The sequence below is a fragment of the Bos javanicus genome, chromosome 2, assembly GCF_032452875.1.
Source record: "Bos javanicus breed banteng chromosome 2, ARS-OSU_banteng_1.0, whole genome shotgun sequence".
Classification (NCBI taxonomy): Eukaryota; Metazoa; Chordata; class Mammalia; order Artiodactyla; family Bovidae; genus Bos; species Bos javanicus.
The window spans coordinates 71,382,914-71,407,789 of NC_083869.1; the positions used below are offsets into that span (position 1 = coordinate 71,382,914).

The 24,876-nt window shown below is 43.1% G+C and overlaps 1 protein-coding gene across 2 annotated transcripts in view; it reads right to left on the bottom strand.

The window, feature by feature from the left end:
* SCTR (secretin receptor) overlaps positions 1-24,876 on the bottom strand; it is a 74,878-nt gene that overhangs the window by 49,312 nt on the left and 690 nt on the right. For both annotated transcript variants that reach the window (XM_061439795.1, XM_061439789.1), the window contains exon 2: positions 10,114-10,219. In XM_061439795.1, coding sequence (XP_061295779.1) covers positions 10,114-10,219 — 106 coding nt within the window. The remainder of the gene's footprint in view (positions 1-10,113; positions 10,220-24,876) is intronic.

The window sequence follows — 24,876 nt, forward strand, 5'->3', positions numbered from 1 at the left end:
AAATGCAAATCAAGACCACTATGAGGTACCACTTCACACCAGTCAGAATGGCTGCGATCCAAAAGTCTACAAATAATAAATGTTGGAGAGGGTGTGGAGAAAAGGGAACCCTCTTACACTATTGGTGGGAATGCAAACTAGTACAGCCACTATGGAGAACAGTGTGGAGATTCCTTAAAAAACTGGAAATAGAACTGCCTTATGATCCAGCAATCCCACTGCTGGGCATACACACTGAGGAAACCAGAATTGAAAGAGACATATGTACCCCAATGTTCATCGCAGCACTGTTTATAATAGCCAGGACATGGAAGCAACCTAGATGTCCATCAGCAGATGAATGGATAAGAAAGCTGTGGTACATATACACAATGGAGTATTACTCAGCCATTAAAAAGAATTCATTTGAATCAGTTCTAATGAGGTGGATGAAACTGGAGCCTATTATACAGAGTGAAGTAAGCCAGAAGGAAAAACACCAATACAGTATACTAACGCATATATATGGAATTTAGAAAGATGATAACAATAACCCTATGTATGAGACAGCAAAAGAGACACCGATGTATGGAACAGTCTTATGGACTCTGTGGGAGAAGGAGAGGGAGGGAAGATTTGGGAGAATGGCATTGAAACATGTAAAATATCATGTATGAAATGAGATGCCAGTCCAGGTTCAATGCACGATACTGGATGCTTGGGGCTAGTGCACTGGGATGACCCAGAGGGATGGTATGGAGAGGGAGGAGGGAGGAGGGTTCAAGATGGGGAGCACATGTATACCTGTGATGGATTCATTTTGATATTTGGCAAAACTAATACAATTATGTAAAGTTTAAAAATAAAATAAAATTTAAAAAAATATTTTTGAATGAATGCTTTTATTTTCACACAAATCCCATAAAACAGATGTGGAAATTGAGGTCCAGAGACATTAAGGACTTGTTTAAGATCACACAGTCTAATTTAAAAGCCTGGGCCTCTCCTTTCCCCTCTCCTCACCTCCACTCCTCTTCCTTTTTCTTTCCTTTCAAAAATTGAAATGAAATTCACATACAGAGATGGGATTGCCTCCACCTTACAGCCACCATCACAAATAGACTAGATGTCAAACAGTTGTCTTCCCTGGAGCAAGGAAGCAGACAGGAAGGGAGAAGAGAGGGGAGCCTCACAGACACAGCTAAGAGGACAAGGAGGCTACAACACAGCAGGAACAGCAGCTCGGGTGGTGGCTGGTTCCTGGGAGTGTGTGGGCTTGGGTGGGAAAGGGGTCACGGGCCTGGCCACGGGAGACAACAAGAAGGCAGATAACCAACAGCTCAAGAAGTTCCTGAACAAAGACCATGACCTGGAGAGAAGAGTACTACAAAAGAATATGCCTGGTGAATAAGTTAGATGAAAAGGATCATTTTCCAGAAACACTCAAACTACTAAGACGGAGGCAGGAGCAAACAAAAATCAGAACAGACCTCTAACTAGTCAGGAGACTTAATCTGTAACAAAAAATCTCCCAACAAAGGAAAGGCCAGATGGCCACACTCATGAAGTCTAACAAACATTTAAAGAATAATTAACACCAAGCCTCATCAAACACTCCCAAGATACTGAAAAGGAGGAAACACTTGTAAAATCATTCTATGAGGCCAGGATTATCTGATACCAAACACACATAAAGACTCTACAAGAAAAGAAAACTACAGACAAATATCCCTGATGAACTATGATACAAAAATTCTCAACAAAATACTAGCAACTGAATTGAACAGCACATTAAAAGAATTATACACGATAACCAAGTGGGATCTATCTTTGGGATGCAAGGATGGTTCAACATATGAAGATTGCTTTGTGTGATGCACCACATTAACAGAAGAACAAAAAACACATTATCATCTCAACCGGTGAAGAATCAACATCCTTTCATGATAGAAACACTTAAACTAGAAATAGGAGGAAACTATCTCAATAAAATAAAGGTCATATATGTAAAGGCCACAGTGAACATCACATTCAGTGATGAAGCCCGAAAGCTTTTCCTGTAAGATCAGGAACAAGACAAGGATACCCACTTTTGCCACTTATATTCAGCATAGTACTGGAAGCCCTGTACTGTGCTGTGCTTAACTGCTCAGTCATGTCCGACTCTTTGCAACCCCATGGACTGGAGCCCACCAGGATCTTCTGTCCATGGGGATTCTCCAGGCAAGAATACTGGAGTGGGTTGCCATGCCCTCCAGGAGATCTTCCAAACCCAGGGATTGAACCCAGGTCTCCCACATTGCAGTTGGATTCTTTACCATCTGAGCCACCAGGGAAGCCCAAGAATCTGGAGTGGGAAGTCTGTGCCTTCTCCAGGGGATCTTCCTGAACCCAGGAATTGAACCAGGGTCTCCTGTATTGCAGGTGGATTTTTTACCAGCTAAGCTACCAGGGAAGCCCACTGGAAGCTCTAGTCTACAACAGTTAGGCAAGAAAAATAAATAAAAGAAGGAAGGAAAAAAGTAAAATTATCTGTTTTTAGACAATGTGATCTTACATGTAGAAAGCCCTAATGATTTCTGAAGTGGATTCAGCAAAGTGACAGGGCAGATATAAAAGCAATATACAAACATTACTAATTATCAGAGAAATGCAAATCAAAACTATACTGAGGCATCATCGCACACCAGTCAGAATGGCCATCATCAAAAAATCTACAAACAATAAATGCTGGAGAAGGTGTGAGGAAAAGGGGACCGTCCTACACTGCTAGTAGGAATATAAACTGATACAGCCATTATGGAGAACAATATGGAGAGTCCTTAAAAAACTAGGAATAACTCTACTATATGATCCAGCAAACCCACTACTGGGCATGCACCCTGAGAAAACCACAATTCTAAAATACACGTGTACCCCCGTGTCTACTGCAGCACTATTTACAACAGCCAAGACAATGGAAGCAACCTAGATGTCCATCAACAGATGAATGGATAAAGAAGATGTGGTACATATATATAGTGGAATTTTACTCAGCCATAAAAAGAATGAATTTAAGTCAGTTCTGAGGTGGGTGAACCTAGAGCCTGTTATATAGAATGAAGTAAAACAAATATTGTATATTAATACACACATATGGAACCTAGAAAAGTGGTACTGATGAACCTATTTGCAGGGAAGGAATGGAGATGCAGATGTAGAGAATGGACTTGTGGCCACAGTGGGGGAAGGAGAGAGGGGGATGAATGCAGAAACTAGCATCAACATATGTACACTATCATGTGTAAAATGGATAGCTGGTGAGAAGTTCCTGTATAACACAGGGAGTTCAGTCTGGTGCTCTGTGATGATCTAGAGAGGTAGGGTGGGGTTGGGAGGCTCAAGAGAGAGGGGATATGTGTGTAGTTGTAGCTGATTGCATTGTTGTGAGGTGGAAGTGAACACAAGATTGTAAAAATTTTTTAAAAAATCAACACACAAAAATTAGTTGCATTCCTATGAACTAATGAGAAACAACCTACAAAGGAAATTAAGAAACAAATCCATTTATAATAGCATTAAAAAGAATAAAATACTTAGGAATAAACCTAACCAACAAGATGAAAGACTTACACACTGAAAACTACCAAATGTTGCTGAAAGAAACTAAAAACACAAATAAATGGAAAGACATTCTGTGTTCATGGATTGGATGACTTAATATTTTTAAGATGTCAATACTACCCTAAGTGATCTACAGATTTAATACAATCTGTATTAAAATTCCAATGACAAGGAGTTCCCTGGTGGCCCAGTGGTAAGGACCCACTGCTTTCACTTCAGGGGCCCAGGTCAGGGAACTGAGATCCTACAAGCCACATAGCATGGCCATAAAAAAAAAAAAAATCCAAATGACAGAAATATTTTAATATTTATTTATTTAGAATTTATTTAAAATTATCAGTCTTCCCTGGTGGCTCAGACAGTAAAGAATCTGCCTGCAATGCAGGAGTCTGGGTTCCATCCCTGCATTGGGAAGATCCCCTGGAGAAGGGAATGGTTACCCACTCTAGCATTCTTGCCTGGAGAATTCCATGGACAGAGGAGCCTGGCAGGCTACAGTCCATGAGGTTGCAAAGAACTGGACATGACTGAGTGACTAACACTTTCCTTTTCAGAAATAGAAATATTCATCCTAAAATTCCTAATGGAATATCCAAGGATCTTGGAATAGTTAAAACCATCTTGAGAAACAACAAAGTTGAGGATCTCATAATTCCTGATTTCAAAACCTATTTGAAAGCTACAGTAATCAAAACAGTGTGGTACTGGCATAAAGACAGACATATAGAATATAGACAATGGAATATAGACAGACATATAGAATAGGCCAATGGAATAGGATAAACATCCCCCAGATAAACCTTCACATGTATGGTCAAGTGATTTTTTTTACCAAGATGCCAAGACCATTCAATGAGAAAAAGACTATCCTTCCACAAATGGTGCTGGGAAAACTGAATGTCTAAATGCAAAAGAACGATTCAGTTGAGTTCAGTCACTCAGTCCTGTCCGACTCTTCGCGACCCCACCAATCGCAGCACGTCAGGCCTCCCTGTCCATCACCAAGTCCCGGAATGGACCAAGAACCTAAATGTAAGAGCTAGAATTTTAAAATTCTTAGGAGAAAGTTCTATGGGATTGGATTTGGCAATGCTTTCTTGGCTATGATACCAAAAGATCTGATAACACAAGTAAAATTAGGTAGATTATAGTAAGTCAAACTTTAAAACTTTTGTGCATCAAAGGACTCTTGCCTGGCAAATCCCATGGACGGAGCGGCCTGGTAGGCTGCAGTCCATGGGGTCGCAAAGAGTCGGACACGACTGAGCGGCTTCACTTTCACTTTTCACTTTCATGCATTGGAGAAGGAAATGGCAACCCACTCCAGTGTTCTTGCCTGGAGAATCCCAGGGATGGGGGAGCCTGGTGGGCTGCTATCTATGGGGTCGCACAGAGTCGGACACAACTGAAGCGACTTAGCAGCAGCAGCAGCAGCATCAAAGGATACAATCAAGAGAATGAAAAGGTAAACTACAGAATGACAGAAATTATTTTCAAATCATATACTGATAAGGGGCTAATATCCAGAATATATAAAGAACTCCTGTACCTCAATAATTAAAAACTAAACAACCCTACTTAAAAATGGTCAAAGGACTTGAGAGAACATTTCTTTAAATAAGTCATACAAATAGCCAAGAAACACAGGAAAACATGCTTAACATCACTAATGATCATGAAATGAAGATCAAAACCACAATGAGATACCATAAGGCAATCACAAAAAGACAAAAACTGTATGATTCCAGTTATTTGAAGTACCTAGAACCATTTCATTCATAGAAATATAAAGTAGAATGATGGTTCCCAGTGGATAATGGAAGAGGGAAAAGCAGTTTCTGTTTAATGGGTACAGAGCTCCAGTTCTGCAATATAAAAGGTTTTTAGAGATTGGGTGCTCAATAATGTGAATTTAACACAACTGCACATTGAGAAATGGTTAAGATGATGAAATTTATGTATTTTTTTAGATTATATTTCTTTAAAGTAAACATACAGATGGCCAACAGGCACATGAAAAGATGCTCAGCATCACTAATCATCAGCCAAATGCAAATCAAAACCACAATGAGATGTAATCTCACACCTCTCAGAATGACAATTATCAAAAAGACAAGAAATAACAAGTGTTGACAAAGATGTGGAGAAAATGGAACCCTCATGCACTGTTGGTGGGAATGTAGATTGGTACAGCCACTCTGGAAAAACTATGGAAAGTCCTCAAAAAGTTAAAAATATAATTATCATGTGATCCAGCAATTCCACTCCCGGGTATTTATCCAAAGAAAACAAAAACACTAATTAGAAAAGATAATGTTCATTGGAGCATTATTTACAATAGTCAGGATATGGAAGCAACTCAAGTACACATCAGTAGATGAATGGATAAAGCAGATGTGGTATATATACACAATGGAATATTAGTCATATAAAAGAATGAAATCTTAACAGTTGTGGCAACATGCATGGACCTAGAGGGTATTATGATAAGTGAAATAAGTCAGATAAAGATAAATACTGTATGACTTCACTTATATGTGAAATCTCTAAAACAAAACATATGAATAAACAAAACTAAACAGAAACAGAGTTACAGATACAGAGAACAAACAGGTAGTTGCCAGAGGGAAGTTGGGTGGAGGAGGAAAGAAATAGATGAGGGACATTAAGAGATACAAATGTTCCAGTTGCAAAAATATATGAGCTACAGGTATGAAAAGAGGTGGCAAGAATACACAGAACTGTACAAAAAAGATCTTCACGACCAAGATAATAACAATGGTGTGATCACTCACCTAGAGGCAGACATTCTGGAATGTGAAGTCAAGTGGACCTTAGCATCACTACGAACAAAGCTAGTGGAGGTGATGGAATTCCAGTTGAGCTATTTCAAATCCTGAAAGATGATGCTGTGAAAGTGCTGCACTCAATATGCCAGCAAATTTGGAAAACTCAGCAGTGGCCACAGGACTGGAAAAGGTCAGTTTTCATTCCAATCCCAAAGAAAGGCAATGCCAAAGAATGCTCAAACTACCACACAATTGCACTCATCTCACATGGTAGTAAAGTAATGCTCAAAATTCTCCAAGCCAGGCTTCAGCAATACGTCAGCTATGAACTTCCTGATGTTCAAGCTGGTTTTAGAAAAGGCAGAGGAACCAGAGATCAAATTGCCAACATCCGCTGGATCGTTGAAAAAGCAAGAGAGTTCCAGAAAAACATTTCTTTCTGCTTTATTGACTATGCCAAAGCCTTTGACTGTGTGGATCACAATAAACTGTGGAAAATTCTGAAAGAGATGGGAATACCAGACCACCTGATCTGCCTCTTGAGAAACCTGTATGCAGGTCAGGAAGCAACAGTTAGAACTGGACATGGAACAACAGACTGGTTCCAAATAGGAAAAGGAGTACGTCAAGGCTGTGTATTGTCACCCTGCTTATTTAACTTATATGCAGAGTACATCATGAGAAACACTGGACTGGAAGAAGCACAAGCTGGAATCAAGATTGCCAGGAGAAATATCAATAACCTCAGACGTGCAGATGACACCACCCTTATGGCAGAAAGTGAAGAGGAACTAAAAAGCCTCTTGATGAAAGTGAAAGTGGAGAGTGAAAAAGTTGGCTTAAAGCTCAACATTCAGAAAACGAAGATCATGGCATCTGGCCCCATCACTCCATGGGAAATAGATAGGGAAACAGTGGAAACAGTGTCAGACTTTATTTTTTGGGGCTCCAAAATCACTGCAGATGGTGACTGCAACCATGAAATTAAAAGACACTTACTCCTTGGAAGGAAAGTTATGACCAACCTAGACAGCATATTGAAAAGCAGAGACATTACTTTGCCAACAAAGGTCCATCTAGTCAAGGCTATGGTTTTTCCAGTAGTCATGTATGGATGTGAGAGTTGGACTGTGAAGAAGGCTGAGCGCTGAAGAATTGATGCTTTTGAACTGTGGTGTTGGAGAAGACTCTTGAGAGTCCCTTGGACTGCAAGGAGATCCAACCAGTCCATTCTGAAGGAGATCAGCCCTGGGATTTCTTTGGAAGGAATGATGCTAAAGCTGAAACACCAGTACTTTGGCCACCTCATGCAAAGAGTTGACTCATTGGAAAAGACTCGGATGCTGGGAGGGATTGGAGGCAAGAGGAGAAGGGGACGACGGAGGATGAGATGGCTGGGTGGCATCACCGACTCGACGGACATGAGTTTGGGTGAACTCTGGGAGTTGGTGATGGACAGGGAGCCCTAGCGTGCTGTGATTCATGGGGTCACAAAGAGTCAGACACAACTGAGCGACTGAACTGACTGAACTGAACAGGTATGAAATGTACAGAGAGGGGAATATAGTTAATAACTATGTAGTATCTTTGTATGGTCACATATCATAACTAGATTCATCAATGGTGATCATTGTGAAATGTATAGAATATTAAATTACTAATTGTGTAACAGAAATTAAATAGTTTTATAGGTCAATTGTACATCAAAAACAAATTCATAGAAAAAGAGATCAGATTTGTGGTTACCAGAGGCAGGGTTAGGGAGAATTGGATGAACGTGGTCAAAAGGTACAAACTTCCAGTTATAAGTACTAGGGATGTAATGTATACCATGATAAAGACAATTAACACTGCTGTATGGTATGTATGAAAATTGTTAGAATAATCCGAAGAGTTCGCATCATACAATTTTTTTCCATTTCTTAACTTTGTACCTATATAAGATGACAGATGTTCACTTAACTTATGGTGATAATACTTTCATTATGTATGTAAGTCAAATCATTATGCTATATACCTTAAACTTTTGCAATGCTGTATGTCAACTATATCTCAATAAAACTGGAAGAAAAATAAATAGATGAAAATGGTTAAAATAGTAAAATTTGTTGTAGGTATTTTACTACAATTAAAAAAAACAAAACACTGACAACATCAAATGCTGGCAAGGATACACAACAACAGGAATGATCATTCATTGCTGGTAGAAATTTAAATGGTGCAGACACTTGGAAGAGACTTTTCAATAAAGTCTATTGAAAAGAAATTCATATAACATAAAATTAACCACTGCTGCTGCTGCTGCTAAGTTGCTTCAGTCATGTCTGACTCTGTGCGACCTCATAGACAGCAGCCCACCAGGCTCCCCCGTCCCTGGGATTCTCCAGGCAAGAACACTGGAGTGGGTTGCCATTTCCTTCTCCAGTGCAGGAAAGTGAAAGCATTTTAAAATGTAGTCAGTGGCATTTAGGACAGTCGTGTGTGGCCAGCACCTCTACCTAGTTCTACACATTTCACCGCCACCAAGAGGCAGTGCCTACACAGGTGCTCCGCGTGCCCTTTCCCCTGGGCCCCTGACAGCCACTGATCTAACTTTTGTCTCTGTGAATTTGTCTGATCTAGATGTTTCCTATAAGTAGAATCATATCACGTGCGTGTGTGCTTGGTCACTCAGTCGTGTCTGACTCTTTGGAGCCCCATGGACTGTAGCCCACCAGGTTCCTCTGTACATGGAATTTCCCAGGCAAGGATACTGGAGTTGGTTGCCATTTCCTACTCCAAGGGATCTTCCAACTCGGGGTCAAACCCCTTGTCTCTTGCCTCTCCTATATTGGCAGGCAGATTCTTTACCAATAGCACCACCTAAGATTTATCCACATTGCTGCATGTACCAGTACTTCACTCCTTTTTAAGGCTGAACACTATTCTATTGTATGTACAGACCACATCTTCATCTTTCCTCAGCTGACAGACACTTGGGTTGTTTCTACCTGTCGGTAACTGTAGCCAGTACAGTGAAGACCTCGTCTGTACAAATCTTTGTTTGACTATTTGTGAAGGATTCTTTTCTTAATGCCACATCCTCCGCTACCTTTAGATGAGTAAAAGCTAAGAAGATAAGTGAAGGAAGGGAGTAGAAATAAAATTAATATGTAAAGAGCAAATTAATAATATTGACTGTCTTGAGTAATAATAATAATTAATATTTAAATTAATAATCTTTAAGAAGCACCTATATTTAACATCTTTATCTTACATATATTTATAATTCTAATATACTTTATCACCTCTGTTTTATAGATCAGGAAAGTGAGGCTCAGAACATTAAATAATTTGTTCACATTCACACAGCCAGTGAGGGTCAGCCAGCAATGAACCCTGAGTTTCCCAGACCCCACACTGCCTTTCTGTTACCTCCCCCGTCATACTAGCAATGGAGGTGACAGAATGGATAAGAGGTACACCACCAAGACAAGTAACTCTCACCAAAACACTCACCTGGGTGAAGTCATCATGCAGAAGCTAATGATTCAAAAACCCTGGTTGTACCCATAAACTCAGAGAAACAAAGAGGGGTGATGATGTGGTTTTCAGCACGTGTAGACAGCTCACCAGGGTCACTCTAGACCCTTCCCCTCTGCTTATTCTCTGAAAAAATACAGCTGGCCCAGCCCCTACCTCCCACCAACCCACTGGAACTGGACACGAGCACATCCCAGAGTGGATGCAGGTAGGCACGTACCTGGGGCTGGATGCTCCACGCTCTCCCGGGAGAGCTCCTGCAGGCACTGGTCCCTCTCCACCCGCAGCACCCGCAGCACATCACACAGTCGAGGCGGGGTACCAACCTGAAAAGCCAAAGCCAAGAGCACTAGTCAGCACCACAAAGCCGATTGTAGCACATAAGGCCTCTCTGTGGCAAGACTGGGGCCAGACAGCAGAGATTCAAAAGGAGGAAGACAGAATAGCGAAAGTAATAAAAAAGAAGCGGACTTCTATCCCTTCTCCAGGGGATCTTCCTGACCCAGGAATCGAACCCGGGTGTCCTGCATTGCAGGTGGGTTCTTTACCAACTGAGCTATCAAGGAAGTCCCACAGATACAGAAACAAACTAGTAGTTACCAGTGGGAAGAGGGAATGGGAGACGGACAAAATAGGGGCAGGGGAGTAAGAGCACAAGTTGTTAGGTATAAATAAGCCACAAGGATACATTGTACAACACAGGGAATATAGCCCATATTTTATAATAACTAAGTGGAGCATAACCTTTAAAAATTGTAACTCACTAATGGTATACATCTGTAACCTATATAATATTATACATCAACCATACTTCAATAACAATAGACTTGAAAGAAAAAGTAATTTAAGCTATAGACTTTAGTTAATGTATCAATATTGGTACAGCAACTGTAATCAATGCGCCACTTTAATTAATGCAAAACATTAATAACAAGAGACACTGGGGAGGAGGGATTGAGAGGGCTGTGTGGTCATTCTTTGTTTCTGCACAATTTTTCTATAAACTTAAGTCCTCTCAACAAAATAAGTTCTATTAATTAAAAAAATAACTGGGAGAAATCAGTTCACCTAATTTAAAGACTTGATGCATAGCTATAGTAGTCAAAAGAACTTGGTATTAGCAGAAGAATAGGCAACAGTGTTATAATAATTGGACATCTATAGATAACAAAATAAACCTAAGACTCATACCTAATATAAAAATTACCTCAAAATAATGATGGACTTGAGTGCAAAAAATTCAACTAAAACTTTTAGAAAAAACACAGGAGAACACCTTCAAAATGCAAAGCAAGATAAAGATTCTTTATACTTGATACCAAAAGCAAGATCCATAAAAAGAAAAACTGATAAACTGGACTTTATCAAAACTAAAAACTTTTGCTCCATGAAAAACCATGTTAAGAGGATGAAAAGACAAGCTATAGACTAGGAGAAAATATCTGCAATTAACAAATTAGGATTAACATCTAGAATATATAAAGAACATTCAAAACCTAATAGTAAACAAATTTTAAAAATCTAACTAGAAGGTAGGAAAAATGCATGAAGAGACATTTCACAGAAGAAGATATACAGATGGCAAACAAGAACATGAAAAGATGTTCAACATTATTAGCTATTCAGTTCAGTTCAGTTCAGTCGCTCAGTCGTGTCCAACTCTTTGTGACCCCATGAATCGCAGCACGCCAGGCCTCCCTGTCCATCACCAACTCCCAGAGTTCACTCAGACTCAAGTCCATCGAGTCAGTGATGCCATCCAGCCATCTCATCCTCTGGCGTCCCCTTCTCCTCCTGCCCTCAATCCCTCTCAGCATCAGAGTCTTTTCCAATGAGTCAACTCTTCGCATGAGGTGGCCAAAGTACTGGAGTTTCAGCTTTAGCATCATTCCTTCCAAAGAAATCCCAGGGCTGATCTCCTTCAGAATGGACTGGTTGGATCTCCTTGCAGTCCAAGGAACTCTCAAGAGTCTTCTCCAACACCACAGTTCAAAAGCATCAATTCTTCAGCGCTCAGCCTTCTTCACAGTCCAACTCTCACATCCATACATGACCACTGGAAAAACCATAGCCTTGACTAGATGGACCTTTGTTGGCAAAGTAATGTCTCTGCTTTTCAATATGCTGTCTAGGTTGGTCATAACTTTCCTTCCAAGGAGTAAGTGTCTTTTAATTTCATGGCTGCAATCACCGTCTGCAGTGATTTTGGAGCCCCCCAAAAATAAAGTCTGACACTGTTTCCACTGTTTCCCCATCTATTTCCCATGAAGTGATGGGACCGGATGCCATGATCTTCATTTTCTGAATGTTGAGCTTTAAGCCCACTTTTTCACTCTCCACTTTCACTTTCATCAAGAGGCTTTTTAGTTCCTCTTCACTTTCTGCCATAAGGGTGGTGTCATCTGCACGTCTGAGGTTATTGATATTTCTCCTGGCAATCTTGATTCCAGCTTGTGTTTCTTCCAGTCCAGCGTTTCTCATGATGTACTCTGCATATAAGTTAAATAAGCAGGGTGACAATACACAGCCTTGACGTACTCCTTTTCCTATTTGGAACCAGTCTGTTGTTCCATGTCCAGTTCTAACTGTTGCTTCCTGACCTGCATACAGATTTCTCAAGAGGCAGATCAGGTGGTCTGGTATTCCCATCTCTTTCAGAATTTTCCACAGTTGATTGTAAATGCAAATTGAAATTGCAATGTGATATCATTACATGCTTATTAGAAGATCTAAAATAAAAAATCACAACAACAATGGCAAGGTTGTGATGAAACTAGGTCACTCACATATTGCTGGTGGGATTGTAAAATGAGACAACCACTCTGGAAAACAAGTTGGTAGGGTCTTAAGAAAAGCTAAACATGCAACTATTAATATTACGTGACCCAACCATTGCACTCCTGGGCATTTATCCTGGAGAAGGGAAAGCTTATGTTCACACACACACAAATATCTGTATACTAACATTTACAGCAGCTTTATTCCTAATACCTCAAAACTAAAACAATCCAGATGCCTTTCAATGTGTAAGTGGTGAGCTATTTCATCCATACCATGAAATTCTGTGCTTAGTCTCTCAGTCAGGTCCGACTCTTTGTGACCCCATGGACTGTAGCCTGCCAGGCTCCTCTGTCCTTGAGGATTCTGTAAGCAAGAATGCTGGAGTGGGTTGCCATGCCCTCCTCCAAGGGAACCCAGGGAGCAAACCCAGGTCTCCCACATTGCAGGAGGATTCTTTTACCATCTGAGCCAGCAGGGAAGCCCTCAGCAATAAAAAGGAACAAAGTGGTGATACATGGACCAGCCTATATGAATCTCCAGAGAAGTATGCTCAGTGAAAAAAAGCCCATCCCAAACAGTTACAGTATGATTTCCTTTATATAATGTTCTTTTTAAATTTAATTTTTATTTTATATTGGAGTAGAGCTGATTTACAATGTTGTGTTAGTTTCAGGTATACAGCAAAGTGATTCCATTATCCATATACCTGTATCCATTATTTTTCTGATTCTTTTCCCATATGGTTAATACAACACAGTATTAAGTACAGTTGCCTGTGCTACACAGTAGGTCCTCATTGATTATCTATTTTATATATGGTAGTGTGTATATTTTAATCCCAAATTCTTAATTATCACCCCCACCACTACCGACATTTCCCCTTTGGTAACCATAAGTTTGTTTTCTATGTCTATGAGTCTGTTTCTGTCCTGTAAATACATTCACTTGCATGATTTTTTAGATTCCACATCATTTACATAACATTCATAACATATAACATAACATAACACATAACATAACATTGCAGTGGTAAAATTGTAGAGCTTGAGACATTAATGTGTCAGCTGAGAAGGAAAGCTGAGGGTGGGAGGGAGAAAGGTATGACTGTAACAGTGCACCATGATGGGTCTTCAGGGTCGCAGACTTGTTCCTCACAGTGTCTGGATCAATGTCAGTATCATAGTCTGTCAGTCAAGCCCTAGCTCACTTGCAAACACCAAGAAAGGAAGAAACATGCATTGCTACATGCCACTGAGTTCTTGTGATTGTTACACAGCATAGACGACTGGGTGGGGGTGGCATTTCCTGAAAGTGGGTGGTGATGTGCATTCTTAGAGGTTGAAGAAAGCGGCACTCCAGCACAGAGGGCTCTTGTAAGCGATGGAGCAAGATGAGGAATGGGGGAACACCTACAGTGGGAATCCTCTCCAAGAAAGGTTCAACTTCCTTCATGGTTTTCCCTAGGACTATGGGAAAATATGCACTCATTTCACATGCTAGCAAGGTTGTTATGCTCAAACTCCTTCAAGCTAGGCTTCAGCAGTACATGAACCAAGAACTTCCAGATGCACAAGCTGGATTTAGAAAAGGCAGGGGAACCACAGATCAAATTGCCAACATTCACTGGATCGAAAAAGCAAGGGAATTCCAGAAAAACATCTATTTCTGTTTCACTGGCTACAATAAAGCCTTTGACTGTGTGGATCACAACAAACTGGAAAATTCTTAGAGATGGGAATACCAGACCACCTGACCTGCCTCTTGAGAAACCTATATGTAGGTCAGGAAGCAACAGTTAGAACTGGACATGGAACAGACTGGCTCCAAATAGGAAAAGGAGTACGTCAAGGCTGTATATTGTCACCCTGCTTATTTAATTTATATGCACAGTACATCGTGAGAAATGCTGGGCTGGAAGAAACACAAGCTGGAATCAAGACTGCCGGGAGAAATATCAACAATCTCAGATATGCAGATGATAACAATCTAATGACAGAAAGTAAAGAGGAACTAAAGAGCTTCTTGATGAGGGTGAAAGAGAAGAGTGAAAACGCTGGCTTAAAACTTAACATTCAAAAAACTAAGATTATGGCATCCAGTTCCATCACTTCATGGCAAATAGATGGGAAAAAAGCAGAAGCAGTGACAGATTTTGTTTTTTCTTGGGCTCCAGAATCATTGTATATGGTAACTGCAGCCATGAAGTTAAAAGATGCTTGCTCCTTAAAAGGAAAGCTATGGCAAACCTAGACGGTGTATTAAAAAGCAGAGACATCACTTTGCCAACAAAAGTCTGTCTAGTCAAAGCTATGGTTTTTGACTAGATGTGAGATGTGAGAATTGGACCATAAAGAATGCTGAGCGCCAAAGGCTGGTGCCTCAAATTGTGGTACTGGAGAAGATTCTTGAGAGTCCCTTGGACAGCAAAGAGATCAAACCAGTCAACCTTAAAGGAAATCAACCCTGAATATTCATCAGAAGGACTGATGATGAAGCTCCAATGCTTTGGCCATCTGATTGGAAGAGCCAACTCACAGGAAAAGACCCTGAGGCTGTGAAAGATTGAGGGAAGGAGGAGAAGGGGGTGACAGAAGATAAGATGGTTGAATAGCATCATTGACTCAATGGATATAAGCTTGAGCAAACTCCAGGAGATAGTGAAGGACAGGGAAGCCTAGCACGCTGCAGTCCATGGGGTCACAAAGAGTCAGATGTGACTTAGCAACTAAACAACAATGGAAAAATAATCATTAGAGGATAGTTTGCTGCTAAGTCGCTTCAGTCATGTCCAACTCTGTGAGACCCCATAGACGGCAGCCCACCAGGCTCCCCCATCCCTCAGATTCTCCAGGCAAGAACACTGGAGTGGGTTGCCATTTCCTTCTCCAATGCATAAAAGTGAAAAGTGAAAGTGAAGTCGTGCCCAACTGTTAGTGACCCCATGGACTGCAGCCTACCAGGCTCCTCCGTCCATGGGATTTTCCAGGCAAGAGTACTGGAGTTGGGTGCCATTGCCTTCTCCGAGAGGATAGTTTAGCTTCTTTTAATTCTAAATTTCTTAAGTTGTAGCAAAATATACATACCATTTGCCATTTCAATCATGTTTAAGTGTACAATTCAGTGGTATTAAATGAAAAGTTGTACAGTGATCACTCCTATCCATTTCCAGGACTTCTACATCCCAACAGAAACTCTGTACCAATTAAACAGCAACCTCTATCCTACTTCCTGACTCTGTGAATATGTCTGTTCTAGATACTTCAGGTAAGTGCCATCATACAATATTTGCTCTTCTGTATCTCATTTCACATCCATGTTGTAGCATCTATTGGAATTTCATTCCTTTATACGGATGAATACTATTCCATTGTATGGACAGATCACACTTTGTTCATCTACTCATCACTTGGATGTTTCCACCTCTTGGCTTTTGCGAATAATGCAGCCAAGAACAGAGGTGTACAAGTATCTCTTCGAGTCCCTGCTTTCAATTCTTCTAGGTACATATCCCAGAGAAGGCAACAGCACCCCACTCCAGTACTCTTGCCTGGAGAATCCCAGGGACAGGGGAGCCTGGTGGGCTGCCGTCTCTGGAGTTGGACAGAGTCGGACATGACTGAAGTGAGTTAGCAGCAGCAGGTACATATCCAGAAGGGAAAAGGTGGATCATATGGTAATTCTATGTTTACTTTTTTAAGGGACCACCACACTGTTTTCCACATCAGTCGTACCATTTTACCTTCCTGCCAACAATGCACAGAGTTCTAATTTCTCTATGTCTTCATCCTCAACCCTTATTCTTCTGTTTTAATAATATCTGTGCCGTGCAGTGCTAAGTCATTTTAGTCATGTCTGACTCTCTGCAACCCTATGGACTGTAGCCTGCCAGGCTCCTCTGTCCGTGGGATTTTCCAGGCAAGAATACTGGAATGGGTTGCCTTTTCCTCCTCCGGGGGATCTTACCATCCCAGGGATCAAACCTTCATCTTTTCCATCTCCTGCATTGGCAGGCAGGTTCTTTACAACTAGCGTAACCTGGCAAGTTCCAATATCTATCTTAGCGGGTGTGAAGTAGATCATTCCACATTTCTTTCACCCTTAATTCTTTCATTAAAACTGAATAAACCAAGATTATTTTGTGTGGTGGCATGTCAATTGCAGGAACATATGCATCCACTGTTTGTATGACAGCAACAGTATTCTGTTGAAAGGGCTGAGTCTGTGGATGAGTCTGCAGCCTGCAGACAGTGGTCTCAGTGACAGAGTGGGGCCATCAGGGTAGCTGGGAGTGGCTGGGAAGATTGTGTTCATGGAGCAACAGTTTGTTAGATGCCGCAGAGGGAGAATGAAGGGGAAAAAAAGCCCCCTTATCATCTACGTTTTCCTAGAGGAAAGAAGAGGCTGATATTTAGAAGTCAAATATATGTATGCTTGTGCATGTTTCCATATAATCAATAAATTTAGAAATATTGGGAATTTCCTGGCAATCCAGTGCTTAGGACTCTGTGTTTTCACTGCCAAGGGCATGGGCAGGTTCAATCCCTAGTCAGAGATTGAACAAGCTGGACAGCACAGCCAAAAAAATCTTTTTAAGACAAAGACGGACTATGCTCTATCAGATCAGATCAGATCAGTCGCTCGGTCATGTCCAACTCTTTGCGACCCCATGAATCGCAGCACGCCAGGCCTCCCTGTCCATCACAAACTCCCAGAGTTCACTCAGACTCACATCCATCAAGTCAGTGATGCCATCCAGCCATCTCATCCTCTGTCTTCCCCTTTTCCTCTTGCCCCCAATCCCTCCCAGCATCAGAGTCTTTTCCAATGAGTCAACTCTTCGCATGAGGTGACCAAAGTACTTGAGTTTCAGCTTTAGCATCATTCCTTCCAAAGAAATCCCAGGGCTCATCTCCTTCAGAATGGACTGGTTGGATCTCCTTGCAGTCCAAGGGACTCTCAAGAGTCTTCTCCAACACCACAGTTCAAAAGCATCAATTCTTCGGTGCTCAGCCTTCTTCACAGTCCAACTCTCACATCCATACATGACCACTGGAAAAACCATAGCCTTGACTAGACGAACCTTTGTTGGCAAAGTAATGTCTCTGCTTTTGAATATGCTATCTAGGTTGGTCATAACTTTCCTTCCAAGGAGTAAGCATCTTTTAATTTCATGGTTGCAGTCACCATCTGTAGTGATTTTGGAGCCCAGAAAAATAAAGTCTGACACTGTTTCCACTGTTTCCCCATCTATTTCCCATGAAGTGATGGGACCGGATGCCATGATCTTCGTTTTCTGAGCTTTAAGCCCACTTTTTCACTCTCCACTTTCACTTTCATCAAGAGGCTTTTTAGTTCCTCTTCACTTTCTGCCATAAGGGTGGTGTCATATAGTGCACCCCTTTAAAATTTTCCTCTAAATTCACAGGAGAAACAAGTGAAGGTGAAAGTATTGCTAAAATTTATATAAAATACTCCTTAAAGCAAGAGCTATTAGTCTTAAAAAGGTCCCTTTTAATAGTTTTTAAAAATCAAGTTTGGATAGGTAATTTTTTTTTCTTTTACTTATCCTAGTACTAAAGTGCTTATAGCAAAAAAACAGCAGTTCCCTTACTTAACCTTTCCTGCTCTCCAGAGAAAACCACTTTCCTTTTCTTTAGATGTATATTTTCATTTTATCTCTGTCTTTCAAAAGTATCTCATATCGTTATTTCTTGGTTTATCTAATTGAGACATTATCCAAAGCTCTTTATTATGGAAGAGAAAGATTTAGAAGTTTTTAAACCTCCCTACATTTACTTCCCTCCCCCCATATAATATATTGACACAGCCTTCTCTTAATTTTTAGTTAAATGAATGGTCTGTATATATAATGACTTACTTTGACTATGAAATATTGTTCACTGCTGAGTTTAGCCATGTAAAACGATTATGTCTCTTCTTGTACATTTTGTTTTTCCTGTGGTCAACAATTTACTTTGCGTTTTCATTTGATTAGTTTGTCTAGGTAGATAGGATTAATTTATCCAAATGCTCCAACAGCCCTGATAGATATTTATCAAGCAGTCTATTCTTTCAATCCTTGGAGCCCTCTCTCCCACAGACCTCTGCCAATGGGGCCTGACACCTGGCTGTGCTTTTAGGGGGCCTCTCCCCGGCTCCCCCAGTCACAGTTCCATTTCCTATATTCCCTGTTTTTTTCTTGGCTTTGCTTTCTTGTTCTTCAGAAGCACATTCTACAGTAACTTCCTGGGAAAGCATATATAATGAGGTCAACTTTTGAATCTTTTCAGGTGAAAAAGCTTTTATTCACCTGCTGCTGCTGCTAAGTCGCTTCAGTCGTGGCCGACTCTGTGCAACCCCATAGATGGCAGCCCACCAGGCTCCCCTGTCCCTGGGATTCTCCAGGCAAGAACACTGGAGTGGGTTGCCATTTCCTTCCCCAATGCATGAAAGTGAAAAGTGAAAGGGAAGTCGCTCAGTCATGTCCGACTCTAAGCGACCCCATGGACTGCAGCCTACCAGGCTCCTCTGTCCATGGGATTTTCCAGGCAAGAGTACTGGAGTGGGTTCTCCAATGAAAAACTACTGAATTCCAAAGGAGGGGAAGAAACTCAACACACTTTGCTCATCAACTGCCAACCTGAGACTGGAAAAGAATAGTTTCACAGGGGAAAAAAGAGAGATATTAGTCTAGTTTATACAGTGAGAAATAAAGAGGGAACTCGATCTTACAACCAGTTCCAAACCCAAAATGTCATCTAACACTTACTGGGTCCCTAGGATGCCCAGCAATCGAAGGTGAGCAGACACAGATCTTATTGCCGTAGCTCACAGGCTCCAAGGGGTCCAGAGGCGCCTGTGGCAGGAGCATGTGGGGAAGGTAGTGGCCAGGTCACCATAGACCACAAGCAGTGGCAGGAAACCCCTGGGAGGCACTGCACTGCGTAGGCGAGAAGTCATCCCCATAGCAGAGGGGATGTGCACAGATGTGACAGGGGCCAGCAGGGGCTGAGGGCCAGTTGAGGACAGGGGCCAGCGTGGTTCCTATGTCTCTGCTTTGAGTACCTCAATAACTCCAAAAGCAGGGAAAACAAGGACAAAAGATGTGAGTTTGGCAGCAGCTGAAGTGAGATAAGCATTGTTAAGGCTGGACTTATGTCACCTTAAGATGGCCAAGGAAACTCACATAGTAAGAGAGAGCAGCAAGCATAAGGAGAGCAAGGGCCAGAGACAGTGCCTGAGACCGTGACCCTCACAGGCTGGGAAGATGAGCAAAAGGAGGGACCACGCGAGAGGAGGGATCACACAAGAAGAAGGAACCATGTGACACGGGGAAACCTCAAAAGAGTGAAAACCTCATCTGAGGCGCAATGGGAACCACGAGCCTGTGAAAGGGAGGCGCCAAGGTGAGGAAGAGGGGGAGGGAGAGAGTGTCCCAGCATCAAATGTCTCTAAAAGGCTGGAGTCCCGTGGGTGCCCTGCCCATCTTGCCCAGAACAGTCAGGGTTTGTGCTCACTGCCTTGATGTCATTAGTCATAACGTCCAAACTCTCATCAGCCATGTGTTCCCCTTGGGTGGGACAGAGACCACGCCGTGTCTAGGGAAAGTGGGATAATGCAGGGCCTGGTGAGACTGATTTGAGTGGGGAACGGGTGGGAGCCAGGGTGCTGCAGGCTGAGGAACAGACAGAGGTGGAGGCAGGGATTATAGATGCATCTGCCAAAATGCTGGCCATGAGCAGTAGCAGAGGAACCACGGCCAGAGCTGTAGAGTTCCTTTGCCACTTGGCTGGATGGGCTTGGGCAGGTTGACTAGCTGATGGAAAATCCAGTCAAGAGGAGCAGGATGAAGGCTACCTCTGTGTCATCTCAGGACAAAAGTCACTGAGCATGGTGGGGGGAAGAGATCAGGAGCATGGGGCTGGAGCAAAGCCTCTATTCCACTCAGGTGTGATGCAGACTGAATGTCTGTGTCCCTCAAAGAATACATTGACTCCCTAACCCCAGGTATGGCTCTGTTAGGAGACAGGGCCCAGAAGGAGTTCATTAAGGTCAAATAAGGTCATAGGGGGCCCAAATCTGATAGGATTAACGTCCTTACAAGAGATATCAGTGAACTCACTCTCTCAGAAGTCAGAGGAAAGGTTACATGAGGACCAGGCAGCCAACTGCAAGCCAGGGATGGAGGTCTTCCCAGAATCCAACCATGATCTGGGATATCCAGCCTCCAGGCCTACGAGAAGATAAATTTCCATGGTTCAAGCCCGGCATGATGTTCAAGGGAGGGCAGGAGGACAGGAACAGGAGGGTACAACTTAGATTCATCTATGAGGGCAAGATGCTGCTCAGAGGATGTTCATTCTCCGACTCTCAGGATACGGGAGGTAAACCCATCTATTGAAAATGAAAGGCAGTGGTAAGGTCAGAAATCTCAGAAAACACCAAGGGGAGCCTCGGGGAGCCAAGAGAGAGGGAAGTGATGTGGGGCATGCGGTGATTCTGGAGAAATCTGGAAAACTCGGGAATCCTGGAAGCACAACCACCAGGAGATGACCCACCAGGGAGGTCCCTTTCCCAGACGCCACTTGGACTCTCTCAGACATGGAATATTGAAGCTGGGTGGGCCCCAAGAGATCCCTGCTTTCTCATATCCTCATGAATACTTATATACTCTGTCATGTAAGCAAGTAGATAGAATCTGAGTGTTGTGGGTCTTATCTGGGGCTGCAGGTTGTTCCAGAGCCCGAGCAAAGGTCAATGGTGACCTCAGCTTGCTAAGGGCAGGGATGCAGGGGCCAAACCAGAGGCCACTCTAGGGGCAGAGCTCTAATCCTGGTTGTGGAATCTGGGCTTTCAACAAGGGGTGCCAGGAAGAGACCTGTGCCCTCCAGTGTCAAGGGAGGGGATTTGGGGGATGGGACAGGAGGGGAGCTCTGTAGCAACTCCTAAAGGGGGTGCCAAAGTTGAAAGGACTCCCCTAAACAGTGTAGGAAGCATCTCTCCTGTTTTTTTGAATTTGTGGCCCCAAGCTCATCTCTGGCCACCCTCAATAAAATGCTGTGTGTAATTCCATATTTGGTTTGTCTTTTATAAAGTGATTAGATTAAACTGTAGTTATTGTCATTTTGTGGTTTGAGAAAGATTTCATGACAGCGCCTTGGGAGCCAGAAACCAGAGCGGCCTCTCTTTGGAAACAGATGCACGTGCTGGCTAAGAACAGCTGGGTTTGGGTCCTTATACCATCATGCCCAGCTGGGTGACTTGACCAATGGTTTCACCTCTTTCTGAGTCAGTTTCTTCACATGCACAGTGAGGATAATGATTGTTGGTGGGAGAAGTCACGTAGTGCCAGGCACAGTTTAGCAGAGTATCTGGTGTGAAGTAGGCACTCGGTGAGGGAAGCCTTCACCATCATCATTATCATGGTCATCAGTCACATGAATTTTAGGAATAGCAAAAACTCAAAAAGTAATCTACAATACTACCTCGGAATATTGTTCAGGGAAACAAAGTTCCCAGTGACTTTTCTCTAAGAGGCATCAGTAGTAATATCCTCTGGTGACCTTGCAGGCCTTCCTAAAATTCTGCTCACCCAGCTTGTCAACCTCTGGGTCCAGATGCAGTCCAGAAAGGGGTGGGGACCACCACATGCCAGACCCCCGCCTTAGAGTTTTTGTGTTTCTGAGCCGAGAAGAAATGAAGAGAGACATGGGGGAGTGGGAAGGGAGGGTGGAGAAGCCAAAGGAACCCATGCTGTATAGAGGTCTTCTCATCCAGAGATGGGTTTTCACTGGTATACCTGCTTCTGTCTCCAGCTCAGATTCCCTGTCACCAACCCCACTACCCTGAATCCAACATCCAGTGACACCTATTACGAATCTTGTTCACACATTTCCCCTGAGACATAATAACTTTTAAGGCAGTAGTTCTCAACCAGGGCAGTTTTGCCCTGCCTGCTCCCAGAGGACAGTTGGTAATGTCTGGAGACACTTTCTGTTGGCACAACTTGGAGAGACGATACTAGCTTCTGGTAGGCAGAGTACAGGGACGCTGCTGGACAGCATACAATGCACAGGACACCCCCCACCCCCTGCTCCCCTCTCTCTAACCATTATCTCCACCCTCTCGTTCCCTCCCATGCCAGGGGAGGGCCTAGCTCTTGTCCCAGCATCCCATGTGGAAAACTCAGATTTAATATCCAGAATTACAGTGTCAAAGTTAAGAAAGCCTGCTTGAAGGAAAAGGTAGCCCCTTGTACCTCACTTAACTCACTCAGGTTCTCAGGTGGGCAGTTGGCCAGATGCCCTGGATTTAAAAGCCCTCCCCTGAGAGACTACACCTTTGCCTGGCAGATTTATGCACAATTTTGTAAGCAATGATTGCTTGTAAGATGTCATTCTTCACTACCTGTTGTTATATGAAAGTGTCCCACATGAGGGCAGCCACTATGGATAGCACCATCACTTCATTCATTCATTCAGCCCACACACAGTCATTGACTCTTTCTGCTGATATGACAGGTTCTAAGGATAAAGAATGAGTGTGACTAAGTCTCAAGGTTCAAGCTCTAAGTGAATGTATTGGGGAGGACAGGAAGGTCAGGTGTGCTGGTAAATAATGACAATACTGTTCCAGGTAAAAATCCTCATGAGAGACATGGGTGGGGACAGTAAGGGGAGGTGAAGCCAGAGTTTCTTATGGGGGGTCTCAAAAAACTGCCCCACAAGCCACCGGCACTTTTCAGTCCACTTGCAAGGGACCCTCCCTACATCTCTGTATGAAAAGGTGGGGAGTTGAGGGGAGTAGTAATAAGCAATTTGGCCTTAGTAATCCCCCCCCCCCCCCACCAATTAGGAAGATGCCTATGATTTCCCTCAAGACAAAGCATGAAATGAATAAGGAATTGTTTGAATGCCCTTCAGTTTCAAAATCAAATGTCTGACCACTCAAACAGAAAAAAAGCAGGGTTCCATAGGCTGGGAAATCCTCCAACTGAAGCCGGGCAATTCCATCCCTTGTTGAAGGAGTTCTCTGCCAAGAAGTGTGAACCTCAGATCTGGATAAGCCCATAAAACCACCAGAGAGCCAAGACTTGCACACAGGAAACCACCCGGCAGGAACATAAAGTGCGTGAGGAGATGAAGATGCGAGCAAAGACAAGCGACAAGCCAGACAGAGCCCTGGGCAGTTGAGAAAGGTGAGATCTGGGCTCCAGTCCCAGAGCTGCCACAAACTTACTGATAAGGAGCAGGTCCCTGCTCTCTGTGGGTATCAGTTTGCTCCCCTGTAAAAGGAGGAAAGTGGACCAGAGCATAATAAAGCATCCTTCCAAGGCACACAGAAGACCTGAACCAAGGGAAGGTTCTCATTTTCCCCTGGGCTTATTCCTAAAATGACTCTGGAGATTAAAAATGTATGTTGAACCTTAGTCCTGAAGACCCAGCCACTTGTTGATTTCTTCTGACAACAGTAGTGTTCCTGCAGGTACTTAAAAAGGAGGCTGGCGGCGGGCAGGGGATGGGGCGAGGTCACCAAAAGGGCTGCCTCCCAGCTCTAGGCACCAAATAACAACACACTTGGAGGCTGAATTTGGCTTTGAACTGTCCCCATGTCTCAGATGGCATTTCCCCAAAGCGGGAGCTCAGAATTGCAAGCAGGTGCTGTTGCCCTAGCACCTTCCAACTGCAGCGCTGAGGACAGGAGGCTCCAAGTTATTAACAGGAGGGAGCTGCACAGGAGAGCCGAAAACCCCACTCTGGATACCACAGGAGCTGTGCCTCCTGCGTGTCAACACTCCCAACCAGCTCCAGAAGCAGGTCTTTCTTATAGCCAACCAGGAGAGGACCACCGGAGGGCCACTGATGGGTCTGCAGGAAGGGTTTGCCCAGGGCGGAGAATTCAGGCTCAGAATTGAGTTCCCAAGTGCTTTCCCTGGGGAGTTTCTTGGGACAGAGGCGGTGGGGGGCCTGTTTGGAATGCTGGTGGAAAGGGGAAGTTCTGGAATCTGTGCGCCCCTTCCTTACCGCTCCTTCTCCCCACGGGGCGCAGCCACCCTCTTTCACAAACCCCACAGGCAGAGGCCAGGACTCCCTGGAGTTTGTGAGAAAGCAACATAAGCCACTCACTCTGCTGCCTTCCCTTTTCTCTGCCAGTTCCTCCCTGGACCTGGTTTGGGGAGACCAGCTGCTCCCAGAAGTCCCCA